The 13,157-nt window shown below is 39.8% G+C and overlaps 1 protein-coding gene across 5 annotated transcripts in view; it reads right to left on the bottom strand.

Annotated features, from left to right (window-relative positions):
* The window catches only part of dbn1 (drebrin 1), an 83,385-nt gene that overhangs the window by 15,485 nt on the left and 54,743 nt on the right, over window positions 1-13,157 (bottom strand). For all 5 annotated transcript variants that reach the window (XM_031869041.1, XM_031869044.1, XM_031869045.1 and 2 more), the window contains exons 2-3: window positions 4,318-4,373; window positions 1,802-1,914 (exon numbers count right to left, since the gene is read on the bottom strand). In XM_031869041.1, coding sequence (XP_031724901.1) covers window positions 1,802-1,914; window positions 4,318-4,373 — 169 coding nt within the window. The remainder of the gene's footprint in view (window positions 1-1,801; window positions 1,915-4,317; window positions 4,374-13,157) is intronic.

The following is a 13,157-nucleotide window of genomic DNA, read 5'->3' as shown; positions in this document are numbered from 1 at the left end:
AGTAAACAACATCAGCTAATTATGAGACTTGCCAAATTCGTTAACAACAACCCTTTCATTACATTTCTTTTAAGATATAATTGTTATTGCAAAGTTGTATATAAAGATGATATAAAGGATACTTTAACTTGGAAAATCATTGCTTCTGAACATAATCCTGTAACTGGCAAAACAAATTAGTCGTATATAAACTTTGTTTCTAGGAGAGCAGATTGAATGATTCCACCTCTCTCCTTCTCTTTCCACTTCTTCTCTCTGCTCTCTTTCTGCATTTCTCTCTATTTCTCTCAGCGCTCTCTCATTATGCAGATGAAGTCGCTCAGGGCGCTCCGGCTGTTGTCAGGTTGAGGCAGTAAAACATTCATCTTGCGGCTCTCGGATGAACTCAGACTAAAACTCAGTGTTTAAATGCTATTAACACACTCTGTTGGAGACTCTCAGTTCGGTGAAATGAGCTCCAACATCACAAGTGATTCATTTTTTCAGGTTACATTTCCTTTACATCATGAATTCATTGGTGGACAAACTTCTCCGGCTCTGTTACATGCGTGGCGACTTGTCTCCGTTTGGAAGTTCAGTCTCTGTAACGTTCATCACAGCCACATCTGCTCTCTTAGTAAAATCCCCACATAATACATCTGTGCTCTCCACAACACAAATCCACGAGACTGCCAGGAACACCTGATAAACCTGAGCCAAATTATGTAACATAACACATTTTGTCGTCTGATCAGAAGTCTTGGTGCGAACACACTGCTTATTTGTGTCAGATCTTTTTTTAAAAATAAAAAATATCAATATGATATATTAAAACTGACTTCAAAATTCCCTTTAAACACAGCGAGCAGCAATATATTCATTAATAATCCCACTGTTGAAGTAAGCATTTGGTTTCTATATCTATACTACAAGTAAACAAATACTTTAAAAACTACACAGGGCTTCTTTAGTCGGTACAAAATGACGCCCTCCGTCCTGAGACGCAAAATTCAGATCAAAAAAACTTTAAAAGTAAAAATGTCATAAACGTCAGAAGTAGCAACAGGTGAGGGATCCTTTTTAAAAGAATGGACATACAAATGATGTTGTATGTGTTTCATGTAAAACCAGAAAAACTCATCAAAACAGAAAGTAAAACAAATAAAATAAAGATGTTGTAACCATCATGGCCTGCAAGTGGAGCCAGTGTTTACATCGGAGGAGCTGTTATTCTCTTTGCTTGTTTGTGGCGACATCAGCATCTTACACTAAGTGGCCACTTTATTAGGTACACCTTTGCAATCTGATGCAATTAAGTAAAGTTCCGTCATAAATAATACCGTAACAAAGTTCATAATGTTCAGTTTTTTGTGTTGATGGTTTTTCTTCATTGTGAGGGGTACAACAAGACCTCAATGCTAGAGCAAATAATTGAATTAAAACCTCAATCACAGTGTTTAAAGCATCAACAGCAACAGCACAAAAAGCATCATAAAAGTAGACTCAACAGCAGAACAAGAGGATTTATTCCAATGCCTAATAAAGTGAACACTGTACTTCACGTCTGCAGCTCTCAGCTGCAGCAGCAACTGCATGTGAGAAACGTAATATCATCCAATCACAGAGCTGCAGCCTCAGCAGCAGAACAGACAGAACCTGGATTCAGGTTGTTCCCGTCGGTGACACGGCGTGTCCTTGTTAAACAAACAGTTACATTAAAAATGTGCTGTGACCCTTAATGACTCCAATATCCTCCTTTAATTCCTTTGAGGACATTTCGTTGTGTGTGTGTTGCCTGGAGTCCCCTGACCCGGCGACTCACCCAGTTGATGAGGATGTATCGTGGCAGAGTGGCGGCGGGCTCCTTCAGGCTGCAGAAGCCGTACATCACCCTGGCACTGTCAAAGGTCAGTGTGATCTCTGCCAGACCTCCTCCTGCACTCACAGAACAAGAGGCTGCATTACTCCACCAGTCATGCTTCTGTTACACCTTCCTCTAGCAGGAAGGAGCATGTTGTCGAAATACACAAACTGGGAGAATATTAACAAATGAATCAGCTCGTGAAATAAAGCAATCAGAGATCTTATAATGCAACTCTGCCAGGAAGCTACAGATGCACCACTATTTCTTTACATAGTAAAGTGTTGCTTGCTTCTATATTAATGTTCAGAGTTTTGAATTATGCACCTCTAAGTAGTGTTTTGAATGCATGATTGTTAATTGCAAAGGAGTGAATTAAGTAAATGATCTTTTACTTAAAGAAAGGATCAGTGGTGTTGTGTTCCAGGCTGCTGGTTTTATGCCTCAGATCATGATCCTGCTTTCTGCATCTCAGCGTAGCTTTCAGAGACGTCTACGCACACATTTGTAAACATCTCGCATACAAACACACAAACATGACTGTGCTCCGCTGGAGATGCGAGGAGGCAGATGGATCCCTCCGAGGTTTACAGTGCGGATGAACAAACTGCGTTTCCTCTCCGCGGCTGCTGAAATATTCACGTCTCTCTCTCTCTGAAGAGAAGCTGCCGACATGAAGGAAGACCGCTGTCGGCAGAAGTGGCTCTTCATCAATGCGGCACTCCAACATTAGTGATGCAGACGCTTCTCTGTAGTTCACTCCTCTCATGTGATCAGCACATTTATATTCAGGAATTATGTGCAGATGATTGCATTAGACTCACAGAATAAGACATACATCAAAGTAAAACCACGGGACGCGTCTTCAACAACACATTTCTGAAGCCAAAACTAACAATGTGTTAGTTTGTCTCGCAGCACTTTCTGACTTATAAACCTAATCAAATATTTAACAATTTCACTCACTTTCAGATTCTTGGTGCTTTTTGGATTGACTCATGTTTTGTTTTTAGATGCAATAATTGAATTTGTGCCTCTGACTGGCTTTTTCTCCATAGCAACAGCAGCTAAGGCTAATGCGTGATTCAAAGGATGTTTATGCCAACAGAAACCTACAATGTGGTTCAGTTATCCGGGAAACATTAACAGGGTTCCAGCTCTTTGCTAGAGATCATTTTCAGGACTCTTTTAGTGATGATCGAGCTGCTGTGACAGACGGGGATGGGGCTCATTTAAAAGACGTGCACGATAACTTCAAATCATGACTAATATTTAAATGTACAGTTTCTTTCAGGTGTAACCTGCCTGTGCTACCATGTGACGTGATTTGGGATGCAGCTTTTCACATCACAACATTTAAAATACTCTCATTCGTAAACTATCTTTTGAACGATAATATGATCCGGCACATAACTTGGTCTTCCAGATGGCAATGTGATCAGTTTTGGGAGCTCTGATAGAAAGATTAGTAGTTCATCGGAAAATAGGAGATTAGGATCATTTTGATTGATTTTCAAGAATATTTGACTTTTTTCCATGACTGGAATATTGGTCAACTGTTTTTCAGTTTTTTAAGGAGCCATGGGAACCCTGTTTAAGGAGATCACTAAAAGAGGACTACTCACATGAGGACAAATACAGGTGCAGGAAGCCAGCAGGTCCTTCACCATGTTCTTCCCAAAGGCAGATTAAAATGCTACGATGTTGTTTATTACCTATTAGGTTCCAGTTTGTGCATAAATCATGAACTTTATTGTGAATGTATCTAATTACACATCCCTCCATCGGTTATATTTATCAGTTTATTGTCTTTTGAAATACATTACTTACATTTTTACACTCTAACTGCTTCTTTATTAGATTTCCTTCCACTGTGTGTGCTCCAGGGTAGAAATTAACACTCAGACTAAAGCCATCTTTGTAACATAAAGAGAAATGATCATCATGAGAGTCTGAGTTACTACATTAGGTATACAAATTATGTTTTGCACACATGATAAACACAATCAAATTTGGGTGAAATGGAGAGAAATCTACAATCCTTAAAGTGTATAAGGGTTATGTCCATATGTTTATTTGCAGATTCACACCTACCATGGTGCAATGATGTCATTAAAGGGAGGCAGGAGGAAGACCCTTTCATACTGCATGTGTGTGCATGAAATACGGAGGAGACTCATTAAGCTGTAATGATCGTGCAGCGCGTCATTAACTGTGGTAATAATGAATCCAGCTCAGAAACAATCAGGAGACAAAGAACATGATAATTCGCCCCCCCCCCCAAGCAACATCAGAACCTGCTGAGCTCATCAAAGATGGTGGGCAGCAGCAAATTCCAACCATCTCCACACATGATGTTAACATGCTGATACAGCCATGTTCGTTATGACATAAAAAGAACGAGAACAGCAAGATGTCACATGTGGGGGAGATTAAATTCATGTACTGGATTTGCTGACAAAAAAAGACAGACTTACCGCCTGATGATGCCAGTTTCAAATCATTGCTGTCATCCTCATATGTGTACAAGGCCCTGTTAGAAAGAGAGGGAGAGAAAGAAGACAACGTTTCACCTTTATCAATGTTACAGTACCACGTGGCTTGTGTTCGCGGCCTGGACTCAAGTCAGAAATCTGATGACTTTAGACTTAATGGCAAAACATGTTCCAGATTCTGTACTTTAAATAGGCATGAAACAATTAGCCAAACAATTAAATCATTTGAGAGACGTTTCCAGCAGCAAGACTCGGAGTCGACAGCCATAGCGGCGTGTTAGCATGCTAACATCAGCTAATAAACACTTAGCACAAAGCACAGCTGAGGCTGATGGGAATGTCATAAGATTTGCAGGTATTTGATCACATTGGTGACATTTACATTTTGACCTGATGGTGGCGTTAAAGGAAAAACCAAAGTCAGTAGGATTCATCCTTTAGGAACCACAAATATCTGCACAAAATATTATCACAATATGTCTAACTTTTGTGTGCAGAAATATAAGAGAACAAGACTAAATCACCTTTGTTGCCCTCTCCACCAATGTCTTTTTTTCCCAGCATAACAGATGCTCGTGCGTTATCTAAAATCAATTATATGCATTCCCACACACACCCTCATGTATTCACACACTCGTACCCCTCTGACCTCTTTGGCTGAGGTTAAACGAAGGCGGCAGAGATTACAGTTTAGCCGACAGCTCCAGATTAAAACTGTTTGACCTCTTCTCATGACCCTGTTTTCAAATCTATTAACCTGCAGGTCAGAATTAATTTATTCCGACAACACAAGCCTGTAACCATACTACCTACCGTACGTCTTGTGAAGCTGTCTGAGGATTGTTATCTTCGCCACTAGTGGGTTAAAAATGAGAAGTTTGACCTGAGGGTTGTTACCAGAATCAAACTGGTTTATCATCTGTGTTGGTGGCCATTTTAGGGACATCTCAGATTTAGCTCCATACTGTCAGACTTGGTTAAACTTTCATCTTAACTATAAAAGGCTGAGTCCTGTGCATCATTTTATACACACACATCTTCGATTCAAGAAATATTCAGATTATTTACTTTATTAAGCAATACCACACCATAAACTCCATTACAAATAAAGGTGCAGTTAAAGTATAAAAAGTAAAATAACTCATTGTGTAGTTGTATTACAGGATCATTATTACAGATGCATTAAGGTGGTTAAACATGCATGAGGCTAATTGCAATGCGTAATTCCTTATACATCTGAAAAAAAGCTCCAGTTGTCGTATAAATGTATCGTAGTAAAAAGTTAAATATTTCCCTCTGAAATGTGGATTGTAAAACAGCAAAATAGTTCCTCAAATTGCACTCAAGTACAGTAAAAAATTAAATAAATGTATTTTCCACCACTGTAAGTATCAGATACATTACTGTGGGTTTGACACAGTAATTTGACACAGTATGTGTTTAAGTGATGGACCATCTGGTGGGTCAGGTGGAGTTAAAGAGGATTAGCTTCCAGCTATTAAATATTGGATCCGGATGAATAAAAAGGTATTCACGGTTTTCACTCTAATGCAGACTGACTCACCATCAAATCAGGAGAAGGTATGGAAACTGAAAACCAACGTATTAAATGCATGCAGGGATTGAGGTTAGAGAAATTACCCTTTCATCTATTAGGGTTGAAACAGGAGATTATAAACTGGAGAGCAGTGCACTGTCGATTATTAAAGATTATATATATATAAAAAAACTGGAATACAAAACTCTTCATCAAACTTAATCAGCACAAAAGCTCAATGACTTCATGTTGGTTTAGATTGTCTGCTTGTCATTTAGGTTTATATTTCTACAATAATGTCGTCATCAGATAAACTCAGGGCGTTTAATATTATATATTATAAAATGCAGCATATTATTAGAGAATGCGTTATTACATCATGTTGTCTCATTAGATACATGGTGTTTTCATCTTGTCCTGATTAATGTTGAGTTCTCGTTTCCCCAAAATCTCTACAACGGAGCAAGCGAGTGCAAAGTCAGCACGATGCACACAGTAGAGTCACAACGGCCACATTTAAACGTGAAACACGCAAACGTGTTGTAAAACTCTGAGAAATGAGCAGTTCTGTCTGTCTGAAGAGCAGACAGGTCAGCATCCTGAACCCCTGAGGCACCAAGACACCCTCAGATCAGGAGAATATACAATTCCATATTAAATATCTGCAAACTTCAGCTAGCACAAGACTTTAAGGTTTCCTTAATAAGCTCCCCTTTACTGCATGAGTGCAAATATGACAGCAACACTGTGACCTTAAAATAGTTTAAACTATAGCATTGTAAGCTTTGTGCTTTTTTAAAAATAATACATAGTTTGTAAACTTTGAGGGAGGATTTAACTTGATGCTGCTTGTTAAATATGGAAAGGGTTTTTTTCCCCCCGCCGCTGCACGTCCATGTGCCAGTGTATGGCGGGTATTACCGGTCCAGATGACCTCATGCTATTTCAGCCTGAAGCTTTAGTCTGGCCACCGTCTGACTTTCTGCTGACCTCACCTCCCTCTAAATCCTGTCTGTTTCTGCCGAGTCACTCTCTGCTTCCGACCCCCCCCTCTATAGAGATTGCGACATGTCACGTTACTAAATAATCTAAAATGCATCTTTCGCCAAAGGATTCTGGGCTTTGAGGGTCACAATAAGAAAAAATATACCTAGGACTACGATGTTGACCGTGCCTAGTACAACTACTACTACTACTACTACTACTACTACTACTGTAGTCACAGTTGCAGTAGTAGCAGCTTCACAACAAACCAGTAGAGAAGCAAATTGTTGGAGGCAGGAAAGGAAAGGAAAGGAAAGGGTGAAGGGCGAATGATAGACGAGAAACAAAGAAAGCATCAGTCGGGAAATAAAAAGATGACAGACAATAAAGACAACAGGGTGAAAAAGGATGGATGAGAAAGAAAAAGAGCAAGCGTTTAAGACTGAGAGAGAGAAAGATGTGAATCTCACTCACTCACTCACTCGATGCTCTATAAATAATTCTCTTTAAAGCAGACAGCTGTTTATTATTCATATAAAGCTCCATGACCTAGAAACAGCCCCGTAAGAGGAGGAAGAGAGGATAGAAGACGAGGCGAATACAAAAAGAAACAATACCAGGGAGGAAAAGGAGAGAAAAGGGGAGCAGAAGGGAAGGGGAAAGAAGAAGGAGAGGAAGTAGAAATAGAAAGAGGACGAGGAGGAAAATGAAGTAGATGGAGAGAAGAAAGGCACGAAGGCAAAATGATGGAGAAGGAGAAGGAAAGAAGGATATGAGGTGGAAGGAAAGGGAGGGAGGTTAAAAGTAGAGAGGAGTAGGAGGAGGGAGAGAGGAAGAAACAACAGCCAGCAGCAGGATAAAAGATTAGAAGAAGAATGAAGAGAACTCGATTAATCAACTAATCACACGCGTGTGGTTCTCCCCTCGACCTTTGCTTTACCAATACTGCTTCATTGCTGCATCCTTTCATACCAGTAAGTGTGAGAGATCAGGCTGGTCTTTAATATTTTATAACATCTAGAACAATTGTTTTTTTTGTCGTGATCAAGTTTGAGCTGATTTGAATTTGAACACGGCCCACACAGTCATTAACTACCCGACACACTTACACAACAAGCTAATGATACAAGACGATTGAATTAGTGGTTTAATCAAGTTCTCCAAAGCAATATCATATTCATGTTCTCGTTCTAAAGACTCCTGTTCAACGGAAGAAAGGAAAACGATCAGGTGACATTAATATAGAGCGACAAAGTCAGTGTAAAGCTCAGACTGTGTATAAATAGTGGATGGAGTCACTGGCTCACCACTTATTGGTTTGTAATCTACGGTTTTAATCAAATCCAAAATGCTTCCTCACATTACTTCACCAAATTGTTTGGCATCGTTTTCTCTATTTTGCATCAGCGAATAAGGCACTTTTGAATATGAACAGATCGTTACAAATGAAATATTGCATTTATCTATATATGTTTACTTTATGTTCAAACACAAAGTTGAATCTGGAATAACATGGGGCAGCCCTAAAGCATACACACATATAGTATGTGCATCTCTACATGCAGGTCACAAGGGCTCACTGAATGGCTCAGTGAGTATGGAAATCATACGAATCATAAGCTGTGGCTGTCCAACCAACTGAGCACCTTTGGGAAATATACTATACACAGTGTGTATGTGTGCCCACGCTGCCTTTGATGTGCAGAAGAATCACGGTGCTTTAAACTGGAGGTGGCACAACAGCTTTTCCTCTCTAATCTGCTCTTTACTGTAGGAGGTTGTGTGGTTGTGTGTGTACGTGTGAACTAACAGTGACTTTCATATAACGGATTTTATTATCCTTGTTCAGGTTTCTGCGTGGCCGTGTCGAACACAAAGATGTAACGTGGTGTTAACATTCCTTAGAGTGTGATAACGTACGCCTTCACCTACATGGTGTTGAAATGAAAGTTCAGCAGAACCAACGTGCAGCCTGAGAGTGACGGAGAAAAGCTCGGAGAGGAAAATGCAAATTATATAATAAGGTTCAGAGAAAAAGAGATCATTTTACGTCATTAAATGTGTTCACTGTCTGGACTAAATCAAGCTCATTGACGACTCATCGCAGCTGCAGTTTCATTGTATCTTTAAATGGACCTTAATTCTTTTGTGCTTTTATTTCCTGCCCCTTCCTCCTCAGTCTTTCTCCTTTCTATGTAGTCTGTCACACGCTCACAGAACATAAATCACATTTAATACTGTTGCACACAATGTGGCACACACAGTGGTGTATAAAGTACCCAAAAGCCATACTTGAGTAAAAGTAAAGATACCTTACTGGAAAATGACTCCAGTAAAAGTGAAAGTCACCTATTAGAATACTACTTGAGTAAAAGTCTTAAAGTATCTGATATTTATTGTACTTAAGTATCAAAAGTAATTTTCTGATATTAAATGTACTTAAGTATTGAAAGTAAAAGTACAAGTAAATGCTGTTAATAAAAAAGCAAAGGGTCAGAATTATGAGAATTATGAAGTTTATTCTTTTAAGTGCTGTGGCACCATCACCAAGGACATGGAGCTGTGTTGAAAATAATTGGGTTGGCTGTGATCCATCCAGGAGCAACAATGTTCAACATAATATATTGTACATAAGTATACTTTTGCATCTACTATGAACTTATCATCATAATTCTCAGAAAAGCAATATGACAAGGAGTTGTAAGTGCGTTTATAAGTATGCTCATTCCAACTAGAGGATGTAGAGGGCAAATGCATAATATTGTGTTCAGCAGAAAATATCCACTTGATGCATCAGGTCAGTGTCGTGAGAAAGGACGCCTGCCTTGTAAACTCCTATGGGCCTGATTTGAACACAATAGGCAAAGGTTTTGCTCAAGCTGAATCTGCAATTGGGCGACTGCTACTATCATAACTCCATCTGATCATCCACAAAATGACTCAAATATCAAAACATGATCAATACTAAAGCAGCACCGAAAGTAACAACCCAGTCATTACTTGAAACTGAAAAATGTCCTGTTCATCTTCAAAAGACAATTCTAATACAATGTAGCTTCTTTACATTCTATGTAAAGAAGCTACATTGTATTACATTACAATGTAGCTTCTTTACATTCTAATAGAATGTAAAGAAGCTGTAAAGTAGCATAAAACGAGTAATGGCCAAGTATGAAAAAGACTCTGTGATCAAATATAGACACAACAGCAGCATGTGCAGTGTTTCTTTCTGTTATTTGTCCAATTTCAAAAAGAGAAGCATGCTTTGTTCCCCAAAACAAACCCAATATTTATCCTCTGGGTTTGGGAGTTATGGATCCCTCTCGGGTTTTTAATGGCCGGAGGGAAAAGAAAAATATGTGTGGTTAAAGAGATACGCAGAATGGAGAGACTGTAAATACAGACAAAGAGCTGTGAAGGCAGAAGCAGGCAGGCAGAGAGCATTGTGGGATAGGATGGAGAGGACTACGGGGGATGATTAAGTATGCTGGCAATGACTGTTATTCCTGCGGTCGGATAACGTAGCCTGATTTATAGAGTGAGAAAACCTACATGGTGACTTAATGCGAAAGAAATGCGGCAGACAGACATGAGGACGGGAATCATGGGTAATGTTTCAGGGGTGGGGGGAGTGAACGAGGGCACTGGGGAACAGCCGTGACTCCTGTTCCTGTCGGTCTGGGAATGCAGAAATCTGCACGCCGATCTGATGAGAAAGACACGTGTGTGAGTGGTGTGAAAGGCAGAGATGGGAAAGACCGATAAGCTGCGGCCACGCTAGCACCGCCACAACACCGCAATGTTCTTCACAGACCAGGAAGAAGCAGTTTAACTATTATTTATCAATTTCGGGGGGGGGGAAATATGAATGTTTTCAGCAATATGTGTAAATTTCCGCTCGTTACATGCATGCAGTCTTTCCAAAATAATCATCCGTCTTCACAGAAAACATTTGGTTTAGGCAACAAAAGTACTTAGTTATAAAAAGATCATAGTGTGGGTTCAAATTATTACGGAAGTGGCGTTACTTAAGTACGGAAATTATGTCTTCATACTTCCTGGTTCATGTTTATGTGGATTACATGCTAATTGATTTTGCGGGATATTTACCAATTACAGCGCTAACGTGCATGTTAACGTTGGGCATGCTAACATTAACCATTTAACGTTTAGCATGATAGAATGTCAACATGCATGAAGTTAACATGGTAGTATTGGTGAGAGGACTTGCATTTATAAAGTAACTCTCTAGTCATCTGACTACTTAAAGTGCTTTACACCACATGCCAACATTCCCTCCATTCACACACACACACACACACACACACACACATTCATACACTGATGGCAGAGGCTGCCATACAAGCCTGCTCATCAGGATCTAATCTAATGCTCACTAAAAAGAGAGACAGTGGAAGAACTTGAAAATAACAAACAGGAGTATTTCTCTTCAGCAAGTCAAGAGGAGAAATTAAAGGACAAAAGGATGGCTTGAACATGAGCATCTGTCTGGGCCTGCATTAAATTATAATGAGGGGAAGAATAAGTCTCCGGTAATGGCTTCCCTTGAGTATTATGATTGCACTGGTGTGTGTGGTGCGGAGAGAGGTGAAGAGGTGGAGGGAAGGGCGAGAATGAACGCGATATTACAGCCACTTACGGTTCAAGGTGAGCAAATTCATCATGCGGCCTCAAATAATCCACATTTACAATTTGCAGTTCCAGCTAAGATAGCATCAAATGTTGCAGTACTGTGAATTTGAGATTTATCTATTTTGGGACTTTAAATAAGACATTTTGTCACATTCTTGGTCATGGTTCATATTCTGTAGATACTCTCAAACTTCATCAACCTAATTTATGAATCATTAATTCATAAATTAAGTCCAATGCAGAAAAATTAACTTCACTGTGTTTTAAATAAATTTCTCTTGCAGATGTCTCCCATTGCACGTCCTACATGCTCATGGCTAATAATGGATTCGCCACATGGAAAGTGTAGTTATCTTGCCAAACCAGTAGCTGATGAGGCAGCGGAATCACTGAGGGAAAATTTTCCATCAGTGCTCAAGAATTTGGTGAGCAAACCATCAGGCTCACCGCTCGCCTAACTGTCTGTCTCCATGTTGGGCTGTGGGTTCTTTGTAGTGTTGAGATTGAGGGAAAAGGCTGAGTTGCATTGGATTACTGCCTGGATCAGCAGTTGTTTTGTGTTTGAAAGAGCTGAGAGAACTAGAACAATAGCAGCACTTCCCTAAAGGCCTGAGAGACAGAACATAAATGAACATGTTGGTCATTTAAAGAATTAGGATTTCTTAATATACTTATCTGAAAACAAAATTAGTTACACGTCAGTACAGCTAAGACTAGAAAGAGCGTATAACAGCTTGAAGTCACCTTGTTGTGAAGTAACATGAGAATATAGATAAATACAACTGAGTTTCCTACAAAAGAAGTTGAAACGGAAACGAAACTGTGTGGTTTCTGAGTTGTAGAGAAATACTTCTCATGACTAAACCTCAGTTTAAAATGTACACAGGCCTCCACTCTGAACTGAAATGAAACCCTCACAAATAAAACAGAAGTGAGTTGTAACCTTTACAAACAACGTGACGTTAGCTTTGGTCCCTAAGCAATAGGTTTCAGTTCTCTTTTGGGCCCCAGGCTGAAAGCATTTTAGGCATCCATGATAAAAATCCTAATTTAACTGAAAGTAATGTCGAACATTAAAGAACGGCATCAGATGAGAGGCAGGAACCACAACCTAGGACTCCTTAGATCCCCTGAACCCTCACAAGAAGCCTATAGAAAGACATCGAAAGGCTACATTTACCTCCCAGAGATGTCGAGAATATTTATTTTCCAATGAGATTATAGTGTTTGTCATGCAGGCAGAGATTTGGTTATCTAGAGGTATGATCTTGAGTGTTTCTGTGTAAAATAGGTCTAGAATCTGATATTTATGTGCCAAAGACATCTTCAGAGAACGTCTATAACGTCCGTTTCACTGGAATGTGTCTGTAAGTCCAGACAGAAGTACGTTTTGTTTGCCTTTGTGAGTGTTGCAGAAGGACAGGACAGTGACAACAGCGTCGGCTGTGGCCCAAAGTCTGTCAGAGTGACTTAGTCAGCAGAATGGGATTTTTTGTTCTGGGCCCTTAGGACACATAACAACCACACATGTCACCATCCATCCCCAGGCCTTTGCACACTCGACTCGCCCTAATCAGCTCTCTGGGGACCAGATAGAGGGTTGTGTGTGTGTGTGTGTGTGTGTGTGTGTGTGTGTGTGTGTGTGTGT

The sequence above is a fragment of the Anarrhichthys ocellatus genome, unplaced genomic scaffold (genome assembly GCF_004355925.1).
Source record: "Anarrhichthys ocellatus isolate YVR2014 unplaced genomic scaffold, GSC_Weel_1.0 scaffold45, whole genome shotgun sequence".
NCBI lineage: Eukaryota > Metazoa > Chordata > Actinopteri > Perciformes > Anarhichadidae > Anarrhichthys > Anarrhichthys ocellatus.
The sequence above is the reverse complement of the archived record's forward strand: the minus strand, read 5'-3'. Positions and strand labels throughout refer to the sequence as shown.